The sequence below is a fragment of the Helianthus annuus genome, chromosome 1 (assembly GCF_002127325.2).
Source record: "Helianthus annuus cultivar XRQ/B chromosome 1, HanXRQr2.0-SUNRISE, whole genome shotgun sequence".
Lineage (NCBI taxonomy): Eukaryota > Viridiplantae > Streptophyta > Magnoliopsida > Asterales > Asteraceae > Helianthus > Helianthus annuus.
Window position 1 is genome coordinate 70269245 of NC_035433.2, and position 11745 is coordinate 70280989.

At 36.3% G+C, this 11745-nt stretch overlaps 2 protein-coding genes across 2 annotated transcripts; both read left to right on the plus strand.

Moving 5' to 3' along the window:
• Window positions 1–2406: 2406 nt before the first annotated feature.
• LOC110922119 (17.3 kDa class I heat shock protein) lies at window positions 2407–3238 on the plus strand. Its single transcript, XM_022166447.2, has one exon. It carries the CDS (start codon window positions 2614–2616, stop codon window positions 3079–3081), a length of 468 nt encoding a protein of 155 aa, XP_022022139.1. The 5' UTR covers window positions 2407–2613; the 3' UTR covers window positions 3082–3238.
• A 7144-nt stretch (window positions 3239–10382) lies between these two features.
• On the plus strand, window positions 10383–11197 carry LOC118481775 (17.3 kDa class I heat shock protein-like). Its single transcript, XM_035977026.1, has one exon. The coding sequence runs from the start codon at window positions 10581–10583 to the stop codon at window positions 11046–11048; it is 468 nt and encodes a 155-aa protein (XP_035832919.1). The 5' UTR covers window positions 10383–10580; the 3' UTR covers window positions 11049–11197.
• Window positions 11198–11745: the final 548 nt, after the last annotated feature.

The window sequence follows — 11745 nt, forward strand, 5'->3', positions numbered from 1 at the left end:
TTGTCCGATCCTGGATGTACCGAGTAACGAGACTTGTGAGCTTCGTCCATCACAAGCTCGCGTAGACCGCCATAAAGTGGGACCCAAATACGCCCCGTTACATAGTAGGCGCCGTCTTCCTTCTGTTCTAATCGTTGCCTTGAGCTGCGTAGGGCTTCAGCCCTGACGTTTTCTGGTTTCAACGCTTCTGCCTGAGCATTTCGTATCTGTGCTGGAAGACTGAACTGTATAGTGAGCTGCAAGGCTCGTACGCGTCTAGGTAGAGTGTCCTTTCGACTGAGGGCGTCAGCCACAACATTGGCCTTGCCTGGATGGTACTTGATGGCGCATTCGTAATCGTTAAGTAGTTCAACCCATTCTTCGTTTTGAACTCATTGCAGCATGTTTATAGATTTGTTATTGCAATTCTGTCGGTTCATTGTCAATATTCAGTAACAAAGGTAAAGCTTGTACGTCATTCAACGGCTCAGCACCACATTTGCGATCCGGGATATGGGTTGACTTTCATAATTTTTAGGTATCGAGGTGGTTCCACGTGGTACTGACTTGCTTCTATCTCGGCAATCCGTCCCAGATGACCTGATCGTCTTCTTCACTTGGTTGTTTTGATAGTTTTGTAGTTTTATCGAGACGGTGTGACAACGTGCTAATCAACAGAACCCCATCTTGACCCAAGTGACCCGATCTAACTGGAACCACCCTAGTTCAACCAGTTAACCGGTTCAAGACGGTTGTTCATGCTTAGTCCGAAATTGGTGGTCTCGTGGATAGAATCTAGATCTTGAGCTAACACAATACTAAGAATGAGCAGAGGTCAGAACGAGATCCGATTCCATCGTTTTTGAATGCATTGAGTGTAAATCATTCAGATCTAAGTTTATTTGAGTGGAAATCATCCAGATCTAAGTTTTTCTTGGTGGATTGAAGCTAAAACATGAAGTTCATAAGAACACCATGATGACATCATCCTAGAACACCTCAAATCCAGTGATTTCACGGTTAAAAGTTAAGATTCAGAAGATAGAAAGGTGTAGGAGTGCGTGTAGATCGAGGAAGTACAAGATTTAGGTTGGATACTTACAAGAATCGCGAGAAATTGGAAGAAAAGAGGCAAAGAACGAGCTGGTCGGACAGAGAGTGCAAAAGGTGAAGTGTTGATGTTGACAGGGGGTATTTGTAGGGTTTCCCAAAAAGGAAAGTGGGGGAAATGGAAGAGAGTGGCTGTCCGATCGGATGGCAGTCCAATCGGGTGGCAACTCGACCGGGTGGCATTCCGATCGGACGGCAATCCGATCGGGTGGCAACTTGGTCGGTTGGCCACTCGTTTCAAGTGTTCGGCGCGACGAGTTTTGCAGTTTCGATTCGCGTGTTGAGCGTTGCGATGCGATAGAGTTTCTCATTAAATTACTTTTAATCCCAACTACTATATCTATCATACAATCATCCTAAATACCTTGCGTTTAGCGTTTGCGATTTGATTGCGATAGCGTTTCGATTAATCACCACATTAAAACATAAACTAAACACACACAGTAACACATAAATAGCACACACACGTAAAAAATATCCAGAACGCGTAATTCGAGTTGCGAATGCGATTGCGATAAGCGATAAATAGCGATTATATAGCGATAAAACCTCGATTATTTCAAGTACTCCACATAATACAACTAACGTAACGAGCAAGATAAACTATCTACAAGTCAAAGAAGTCAAAACAGGAATTGAGCAAGGTGTGACAGATCGCAATTAACAATCTTTTCTTCCTTTGACTTCAATCTTGACTTTGACTTTCGAAACACGGAGTGTTGCATAACACCATTTTTGAAAGATCTTTTAAATTAACACTAGTTATAAAAAAAATTATGTTTTGACGATTTTCATATTTTTTCTTAAACTAAAATACAAATAAAATTACTGGATAAAAGATTGCTCTTAAAAATTATCTTTCATGAGTTCCACTTACTCAAATTTGATTTTGAAGGAACATGTAACATGAATCAATAATCATATATCATATTTTTCTTTAGTTTTGTTATTATAACTAGTTACAGAAAAAAAATCATTCCTATGATAAAACCACTTTAATTTTTTTATTATTATGTAAGTTTAGATTTTATTGCATCAAATGGTGGGCTGTAAATCACCACTAATTCTTCGGTGGTTACGTATATTTAAATTCCACCTATGATGAGTCTGGATGAGTTTTTTTATTCAGCTTTCAGGGTAAAGTCTAAGGGGCTGTTTAGCTAAACTTATTTTAATGACTTATTTACTTTTTGAAAAGTTAAAAGGTGTTTGGGTTAGGAATAAGTAAATAATTCATTCCTTGGGGTTTAAATTCTAGATCACAAACGTTTGCTAGAGCTCGCTATATTTGAAAATAATCGACACCTTTAAAAAGAAATGGTTGGGCTGTAGAAGGCTCAAGAAGCTTCTTCATCGTTATTCTTCACACGAGTCATCCTGAAAGTTCTTGAATATCCCTATCCAAACTATATAAATCGTCCCTGCTCCCTCAAAATCACCAACATAAACAATCGAGAGTCAGCAAATTACCTACACACAACCAAATTCTTCAATCTTTCCACAGTTTCAGCCAAACATTAGCAAATGTCGATCGTCCCCAGCTTGTTCGGTGGCCGAAGGAGCAGCATCTTCGACCCCTTTTCCCTCGACGTTTGGGACCCGTTCAGAGACTTTCCCCTCTCATCTTCCTCTGATGTTTCAAGGGAAACTTCTGCACTGGTAAACGCCCGTGTGGATTGGAAGGAAACGCCAGAAGCTCATATGTTCAAGGCCGATCTTCCTGGGATCAAGAAAGAAGAAGTGAAGGTGGAGGTAGAAGACGGAAACATCTTACAGATCACCGGTGAGAGGAACGTCGAGAAAGAAGATAAGAATGATAAATGGCATCGGGTAGAACGAAGCAGCGGGAAGTTCACGAGGAGGTTCAGGTTGCCGGAGAATGCTAAGATGGATCAGGTGAAGGCGGCCATGGAAAACGGGGTGCTTACAATTACGGTGCCCAAAGAAGAAGTGAAGAAGCCTGATGTGAAATCTATCGAAATTTCTGGTTAGAAATACCCATTAATTCATATTGTCATTGTATCAAATCCTTGAGTTGTATTTGGGTGTAAAGTGTTTGTGTCAGTCTACAAGGTGTTCGATGAAATGCTTGTGTTATTATCTGTAACTTTGATGATGAATAAAATGCTTGTTAGCCTGTACACTTAAATAATTGTTTGTTGGATGTTCAAGTGCTATTAATATGCTATATCAATTACTTGATTTAATATTGAGACTTGAATACTTGACTAAACCTTGATTCTTGAATCTTAGAAACTTGAATACCTGATATCATATAACATAGACCACAGTGAGTCTATCCATGGCCAGTGTTGATCCTAATAGTTGAAATTGATCCTATCCCAGCCAATTAAAGTTGGCAGTTGAGCCAACATTTGGGAGTTATGTAATACGGTTTAGAGGTTACTTGTGATTCCAGGCCACCATCGACGTCTCCTCCTCACCCATAAAACTATTGTCACATCCAAGAGCCTATCAGAATGACATCAAACCTGGAGCCTTTTAAAACTGTAACTACAGTAGATTTCAATTACTGGATCTGTTTCTATGTTTTTTTTTTTTTAATTCCGAATCCACCGCATTTAATCTCACTTGATATATGTGTACGTAGTGGTTTGTCTGTTAGCAATCTGTTTATTTAGAAAAATCGCGATTTTGTTTACGTATCTGCAGATTTTCTTTCCTGCGATGACCAAAATCATTTCAACTTTAGGTCCTCAGTCGCATTTCTTCTTTAGCAGTGTGACATCTTTTGTTTACACTGACAACATCAACAGCAAGAAAGCATCATCGTTTTCGCTGCCTCCCCCACACACACACATTATAAAGTATAAAGTGTTGTGAATGTGTTTGTTTTGAACTTGATCATCAGTTGATCCTCTTGCAAGATTTATTCTCCTGTAGAAATGGCTTCAATTTTTAAGGCGTCGGAGCTGTAACGTTGCTTTCGTCTTCCAACTCAACCGACACCAAAATTTCCAGTTATCTTCTCGCTGATCACTTTCAGGTACGTAAATTTATCTTCCCTTTGTTTTGAATTCATTGCAGCATGTTTATAGATTTGTTATTGCAATTCTGTCGGTTCATTGTCAATATTCAATAACAAAGGTAAAGCTTGTACCGTCTACGTTCTTACTTGGGTATGTATTTTGTAGGTTTTAGGATTGAAATGATCAATGTTCATGTGTAGTGATGTCTAAATCTCAGAAGCAGTTATGTTGATTAACATATTTAGAATCTTCTTGAATTCTGTTTCATTTGTTTTCTTTCGTTTTGTTTCATTAATTGGGTTGGTTGATACAGGAGAATCAGCAATAGACTTTGCCAAGTTCTCAGTTTCAGCAGTGTTTGGGGATTATGTGAATGGTTAAAATGTTGCTGGTTGCAATATAGTAATAGTTTAGGGGGTTACTTCTATAACTTTGGTTAATAGTTTGTTAATTAGCACCTAGTTGTTAAAAGGGGGGTAGTTAATCACATTTGTTAGGTCATTTATATTTTTCTTTCTATAATTCATTTTTCCTTTCAATCAATCTTGTAATTGGTGATAAGAAGAATTCAATCGACTATATCACTCGTTTAATTGTTGACCATTCTTCTTCTTGATTGTTACCTTCTAGTGTTGATATGATAACACATACAAAATCGTTAAGACACATGGAGGAACAAATACCGAGACAAAGTGAATGTCACTCCTGGGTCGGGAACTTCGTGTTAAGCGAGATTAAACCACCCTAGGGTTCGTCGTTCAAAAAAAAAATCCATCGGATGTCGGGCTGCATGATCTCACAACCGACTCGGGGTTGGGAGTGTCAGGTTGACCAAAAAAACTCCACACCACCTGACATGCCTAGTTTAAGGTTGCAGTAATTTGGGGTTAGAGACCCGGAAAATCCATTTCGCTAAAAGAGTATAGATTATTATATTGTGAAAAAAAAAGCTCTTAGAAAAAGATTAACGTACTAATATAAGAAAACACGGTGTCATTTTTGTAGTATAAACATACGAACTGAAAGGAAAATATAAAAAACACGGTATCATTTTTGTAGTATAAACATACGTACTAATATAGGATAAAGATCAAATACAAATAATATTAACGTACTAAACATACGAACTGAAAGGAAAATATAAAAAAACACGGTGTCATTTTTGTAGTTATCAGTAACTATCAAAAGTACTCTTGTAGAGTAATTTTGATCTTTTATAGAGTAATTTTGACTTTTTTAGAGTAATTTTGTTCTTGTAGGGTAATTATCAAAATTACTCTGCATCAAAATTACTTTTACAAGTGAATTAAAATTACTCTGCAAGTTTATCAAATAACATACAATTCAAAATTACTCTACAAATAATCCTGTAGAGTAATTTTGATCTTGTAGAGTAATTTTGTAAAATGATCATGTAGAGTAATTTTGTTAGCATTTAATTATGGGGTTTAGCTTTATGGTTTAGTTTTTAGCTTTTCTTTTGGGTGTGTGTATGTGTGTGTGTGTGTGGGTGGGGGGGGGGGTTAGTGTAATTTTGATAATTACCATACAAGACCAAAATTACTACTCTACAAATATTCAAAATTACTCTACAGTTTTTTGGGGGTTTGGGGGGGGGGGGGGGTAGTGTAATTTTGATAAGGGAAATTGGCCTCTAATAATCTCATCTAGACCTTATTGGCCATTAATAATCCCACCTCAGAATATTCCCCCTACCAGTCCCACCTTTCACCTATTTTTCCTACAATGGTCCCCCGTTAAAAAAACTTAACGGAGTTAAGCTTTTTTTTTCCAAATTACAAACAGATTTTTTAGGGCTTTTGATTAGAACGACGATACGAGTCCATTGATGTAAAACTTGCCTCAAAACGGTGCTCCAAACGATGAAAATGGCGCTTCAATTCGGGTGTTTAAATTTCCAATTAACCAAAATCAAGTCACTTGGAGCACCGTTTCGAGGCAAGTGTTACATCAATGGACTCGTATCGTCATTCTGATCAAAAGCCCTAAAAAATTTGTTTGTAATTTGGAAAAAAGCTTAACTCCGTTAAGTTTTTTTAACGGGGGACCATTGTAGGAAAAATAGGTGAAATGTAGGACCGGTAGGGGGAATATTCTGAGGTGGGATTATTAATGGCCAATAAGGTCTAGGTGGGATTATTACAGGCCAATTCCCCTTTTGATAATTACCCTACAAGACCAAAATTACTCTACATGAACATTTTACAAAATTACTCTACAAAATATCAAAATTACTCTACAAGAGTAATTTTGATAGTTTTTTTTTTATCTTTTTCTTTTAACTACTCTTGAAAATTATCTTCCTAAGTTATTACTCAATTATTAAGTTACTAGCGGGAAACCCGCGCTACGCGGTAGGATCATAATTTTTGCTGATACATATTGTAGACACTGCGCATATGATTTGTTAATTTGAATGATCTGAACAATTTGGATTATTCTTAGTTTCTTCCCTTCTATGTGTGCATTTTAATAGTGTTCCGGAAAACAAATGTAGCGTGCTGAAAAGTAACAATGCTATATTTATTACCAAAAGGAAAATCGTTTGCTTGCAAATACACAAAGGAAATGTAGCTTGGATGTTTAATTAGTAGCTAAGATATATTTTGGTATACATGTTGTCTCCTCCGTTGGTGAACTGCAAGATTTGTAGTATATGGGACATGAGGTTAGTATTGTATGGTTTGCAATAAATGAAGAATGTTTTTATGTTGCGGAAATAAAATCAAATGTTATGGATAAGAGTAGCAAATGATGGTATATATGTTAGGTTGAAGTGATGTACCTTTGTTTTTAGTCGCGTAAAACCTCTTGGTAGACGACATTTGAGGTGATGGAGATAGGAAGTCTTTCTGTATGCATTATTAAAAAGGTAAAAATTATGAGATGAGAATCTGATATAAAAAATAATTAAATAGAATGGCAGTCATAGGAAGTGTTAGTATTTTGTTTCGAATGTTGGATATAAAAAATAATTAAATAGAATGGCAGTCAAGTGTGTGTATCTGATGGCAACTAAAGGTCATTGATGTTAGATATTTTTGTTTTGAATAAGCTATTCACATAGTGAGGCATAAATTTTAAAGCTATTATTATCACCGAAGCATAAATTGATTATAAATCAATACTGAAGTGAAACGTAGAACCAAGATTTTTGTTAAACTAAAGGATGAATTAATCATATATTTCATTACATCATCTCACGCATAATAGAAACTTTGAATGAAGGTATATAAGAAAGAGTTGTCATTTACAAACCATAAAAGCTATGAACACCTTGTTAATTGATTGGAGGGAGCATGGATAATAAGTTACTGTAATTAAAGAATGCATGGGCTGGGTCTCGAACTGTTATGTCCAACCTATGTTAAGCCGTTGGAAGTTAACAGTTTCAAAACTTAAAGTTCCAGTATAATTTACATATATGTGGTGTCTACGCATGCATATTAAATCAACAAATGCTGGTCATATCGATTACCTTAATTCGATAGTTGCCAGCAGCGTTTTGTCGAAAAGTGAAAGAAGGCGAATCTAACCAATGGCGGCAGTTCTAGGTGGTTTTCACAGCGAGTGGTGGCTGTCAAAATCACAAAAACTTTGTAAGGAAGAAGAAAGTGATTGAGGTACCCATTCATGAAGAGGACACCAGTGGCAGACCGGTGGCGGCAAACGTAGGCGCAGGGGTATCAACGTTGTGGTGAAACAATGATCTAGAAAGGAAGAAGAAAGTGATTGAGGTACCCATTCATGAAGAGGACACCAGTGGCAGACCGGTGGCAGCAAACGTAGGCGCAGCGGTAGCAACGTTGTGGTGAAACAATGATGTAGATGTTGATCGAGTCTTGTAATATAAACAAAATACTCCACTTGGAATTGCTGTTTTAAAGAAGCGAACATCAATCAACAAAAGCATGAACCGATAATTAACCTTTCTTAAACAAAGATAGCAAGCGAATAACATAATCAACGACTACCTTTCTGGTTGAGCCTCCTGAGTCCGATACAGTTTGAGAACGACTGAAACAACAATGTAGCAAATGATGAGCAGACGCAACGTTGGCAATGGATGTCTCATGTACTGAAGGCGGATGTGAGCGAACCTCCTGATTTCGGTACAATTTGAGTGAGAAATAGAGAGGCAATAGAGTTTTGGTTTATTTTTCCAAGAATACGGTGGTACTTTCTAACATATAATAAGCTAGCAAATCATTTAATCGTTGGTTTCAAATTCTAGTTATAATGACTATTTAATTAACTCTCATTTCATTTATTTGTTTCAGTTACTTGTGCAAATGATTTTTTTCAAGTACCTGTGCAGTGATTGTTCATTGAGATAAGGTGTTCATTTCAAATCCCTCCCTACTTATTTTGGGCGATTAAGTATCATTTCATTTATGGATTTCAGTTATTTTGCCACATGATTTGAATTACATGAATACTACCATCTTAAGTTATTATATCATTTTTTTTGTATCTTTTCATTGTGTTAATTAATCGATAATGTTTATTAAATATATGGTTACAGTAAAAACAAGTAATTTGAATTAAACTTTTGTAAATAAAAAAAATGAAAGGATTAATTTATTTATTTTTTTCGTAATTTTCGTATTATAGTTTATGCTTATATGTGCTTTCAGTTAGAAGCTTATTGTACTTCCGACTCTGCTTTCAAGGATTAATTTATTTAACTTAGAAGGCAAAAAAGTGGAGTTATAGATAATGTCTTATGTTTTATTAAATAAAGTTTAATAAATAGAGATTATTGAATGAAGTTGTTAGATTGAGGTTGTAAAATTCCAATCGTATCCTTTCAATATGTATTATATAGTAGTATATATATATAGATATAGATTACTCATTTATTAATAAATTGTTCGTCGCTCAAAAACTGTTAATTTGGACAAAAAAAACTGTTTTTTCAGATGATCTTGGCCATTAATCGGGTGTTGATCGATGTATCCCTAACTCATCCTCTCGATCTCTCTTCTGCTCACTACTTTTGATTCCACTGTCAATTAGTGAGAAGATCAACAATCGCAACATGAAGGTAGTGTTCTCTTTCGACTAGGTTTCTTAGTTTTCTGTTTTTCATCTAAAGGTTTATGATAAAGACTTGAATTCTTTGTTTGAAAGATCATGGTGAAGTAGCAGTAATTTCTTGGATTGTTAATACCTGCTAATCTTAATTGTCTATTGTAATTTTACATTTTCGAGTTGTTATAATCGCAACCTGTAGTAACCGGAAAGGTAAATACCGTTAACCGAAATTTTGACGGGGTGACACAGCGAGATTAAACCACCAAAGGGTTAGGCATGCCAGAATACATGATTTCACAACCAACGCTCCAACATGGGATTGGTAGTGTCAGGTTGACCACAAAAACTCCACCCGATTTAACATGCTTCGTTCATGGTTGCACCAATTTAGGGTTAGGAACTTTAGAACACCATTTTTGAAAGATCTTTTAAATAAACACTAGTTATAAAAAAAAATTTTGTTTTGACGATTTTCATATTTTCTCTTAAATTAAAATACAAATAACATTACTGGATAAAAGATTACTCTTAAAAATTATCTTTCATGAGTTCCATTTACTCAAATTTGATTTTGAAGGAACATGTAACATGAATCAATAATCATATATCATATTTTTCTTTAGTTTTGTCATTATAACTAGTTACAGAAAAATGCATTCCTATGATAAAACCTCTTTAATTTTTTATTATTATATAAGTTTAGGTTCTATTGCATTAAATGGTGGGCTGTAAATCATCAATAATTATCGTGATTACGCGTATTTAAATTCCACCTATGATGAGTTTGGATGAGTTTTCTTATTCAGTTTTCAGGGTTAAGTCTGGGTAACAGAGGTTTCTTGTTGAGGGCATGGGAGGCTTTGATGGTGTGCGGGAAGGACCTCCGCACAAGGCCCACGATTTCGAGGGGCATGCGATTTAAAAAAAAAATCCGATACGTATATGTTATTTTTTTTAAATAGTAAACACATACCACTTTAAATATAGGCCCATTTACAAATAATTTTTTATGGTAGAATTTAGCCCAATTGGAATTAGCTTTATTGAACCCAATACTAATTTGATTTTTTTAAATAATAACAAAACATAATGGAAGGACACATTTTTTCAAGCTCGAACAGGATATGCGAATTCTCAGAGACGCCTCTGATTAAAGGGTTTAAATTCCAGATCTATCGTGTAAGGGGGCTCTCTAGGAAAAACCTAGCCCGATATTCGAAATTAATTGACAACTTAAAAAAAAAATGGTTGGGCTGTAGAAGGCTCAAGAAGCTTCTGCATCGTTATTCTTCACACGAGTCATCCTGAAAGTTCTTGAATATCCCTATCCAAACTATATAAATCGTCCCTGCTCCCTCCAAATCAGCAACATAAACAATCGAGAGTCAGCAAATTACCTACACACAACCAAATTCTTCAATCTTTCCACAGCTTCAGCCAAACATGTCGATTGTCCCCAGCTTGTTCGGTGGCCGAAGAAGCAACATCTTCGACCCATTTTCCCTAGACATTTGGGACCCTTTCAAAGACTTCCCCCTTTCATCTTCTTCTGGCGTTTCAAGGGAAACTTCTGCGTTGGTAAACGCCCGTGTGGATTGGAAGGAAACGCAAGAAGCTCATGTGTTCAAGGCGGATCTTCCTGGGATCAAGAAAGAAGAAGTGAAGGTGGAGGTGGAAGAAGGAAACATCTTACAGATCACCGGTGAGAGGAACGTGGAGAAAGAAGATAAGAATGATACATGGCATCGGGTAGAACGAAGCAGCGGGAAGTTCACGAGGAGGTTCAGGTTGCCGGAGAATGCTAAAATGGATCAGGTGAAGGCGGCCATGGAAAACGGAGTGCTTACAATTACGGTGCCCAAAGAAGAAGTGAAGAAGCCTGATGTCAAGTCTATTGAAATTTCTGGTTAGAAATACCCATTAATTCATATTGTCACTGTATCAAATCCTTGAGTTGTATTTGGGTGTAAAGTGTTTGTGTCAGTCTGCAAGGTGTTCGGTGAAATGCTTGTGTTATTATCTGTAACTTTGATGATGAATAAAATGCTTGTTATCATGTACATCCGGTTTCGAATGGATTGTTAAAGTGTTGTAGCAGGATGAAAGTACACTTAATGAACTATGAATCAAAATTGAAAATATCATATTGTCGGATCTCTGTCTTTGGCCTGGCCATTCCCACTTTTAGGTTTGTGTTTTTTTTAAAGCTTTCCCACTAGAATTTGAAATCAGTTGTTGAATGTTCAAGCCTTGAAATGCTTGTTGAGTGTTTAACTGCTATTAAACCTTGAATACTTGATATAATACATATACCATAGACCACGGTGAGTCTAACGCGGCGAGTGTTGACTGTTGATCTCTTCTGTTGAAATTGGTCAAAACGGCTCATAATTAACAACCCTAAGATTCAAGTATAAAGTGTAGTGTGTGTTAGTTTGTTTTGAATTTGATCATCAGTTGATCCACTTGCAAGATTTAATTTCATGTAGAATTTGGCAAGAAAATGGCTTCGATTTTTAAAGTAGTTGGAGCTGCAATGTCGCTCTCCTCAATCGTCACCAAAATATTCCAGTCATTTCTTGCATATCATTTTCAGGTACGTAAAGTT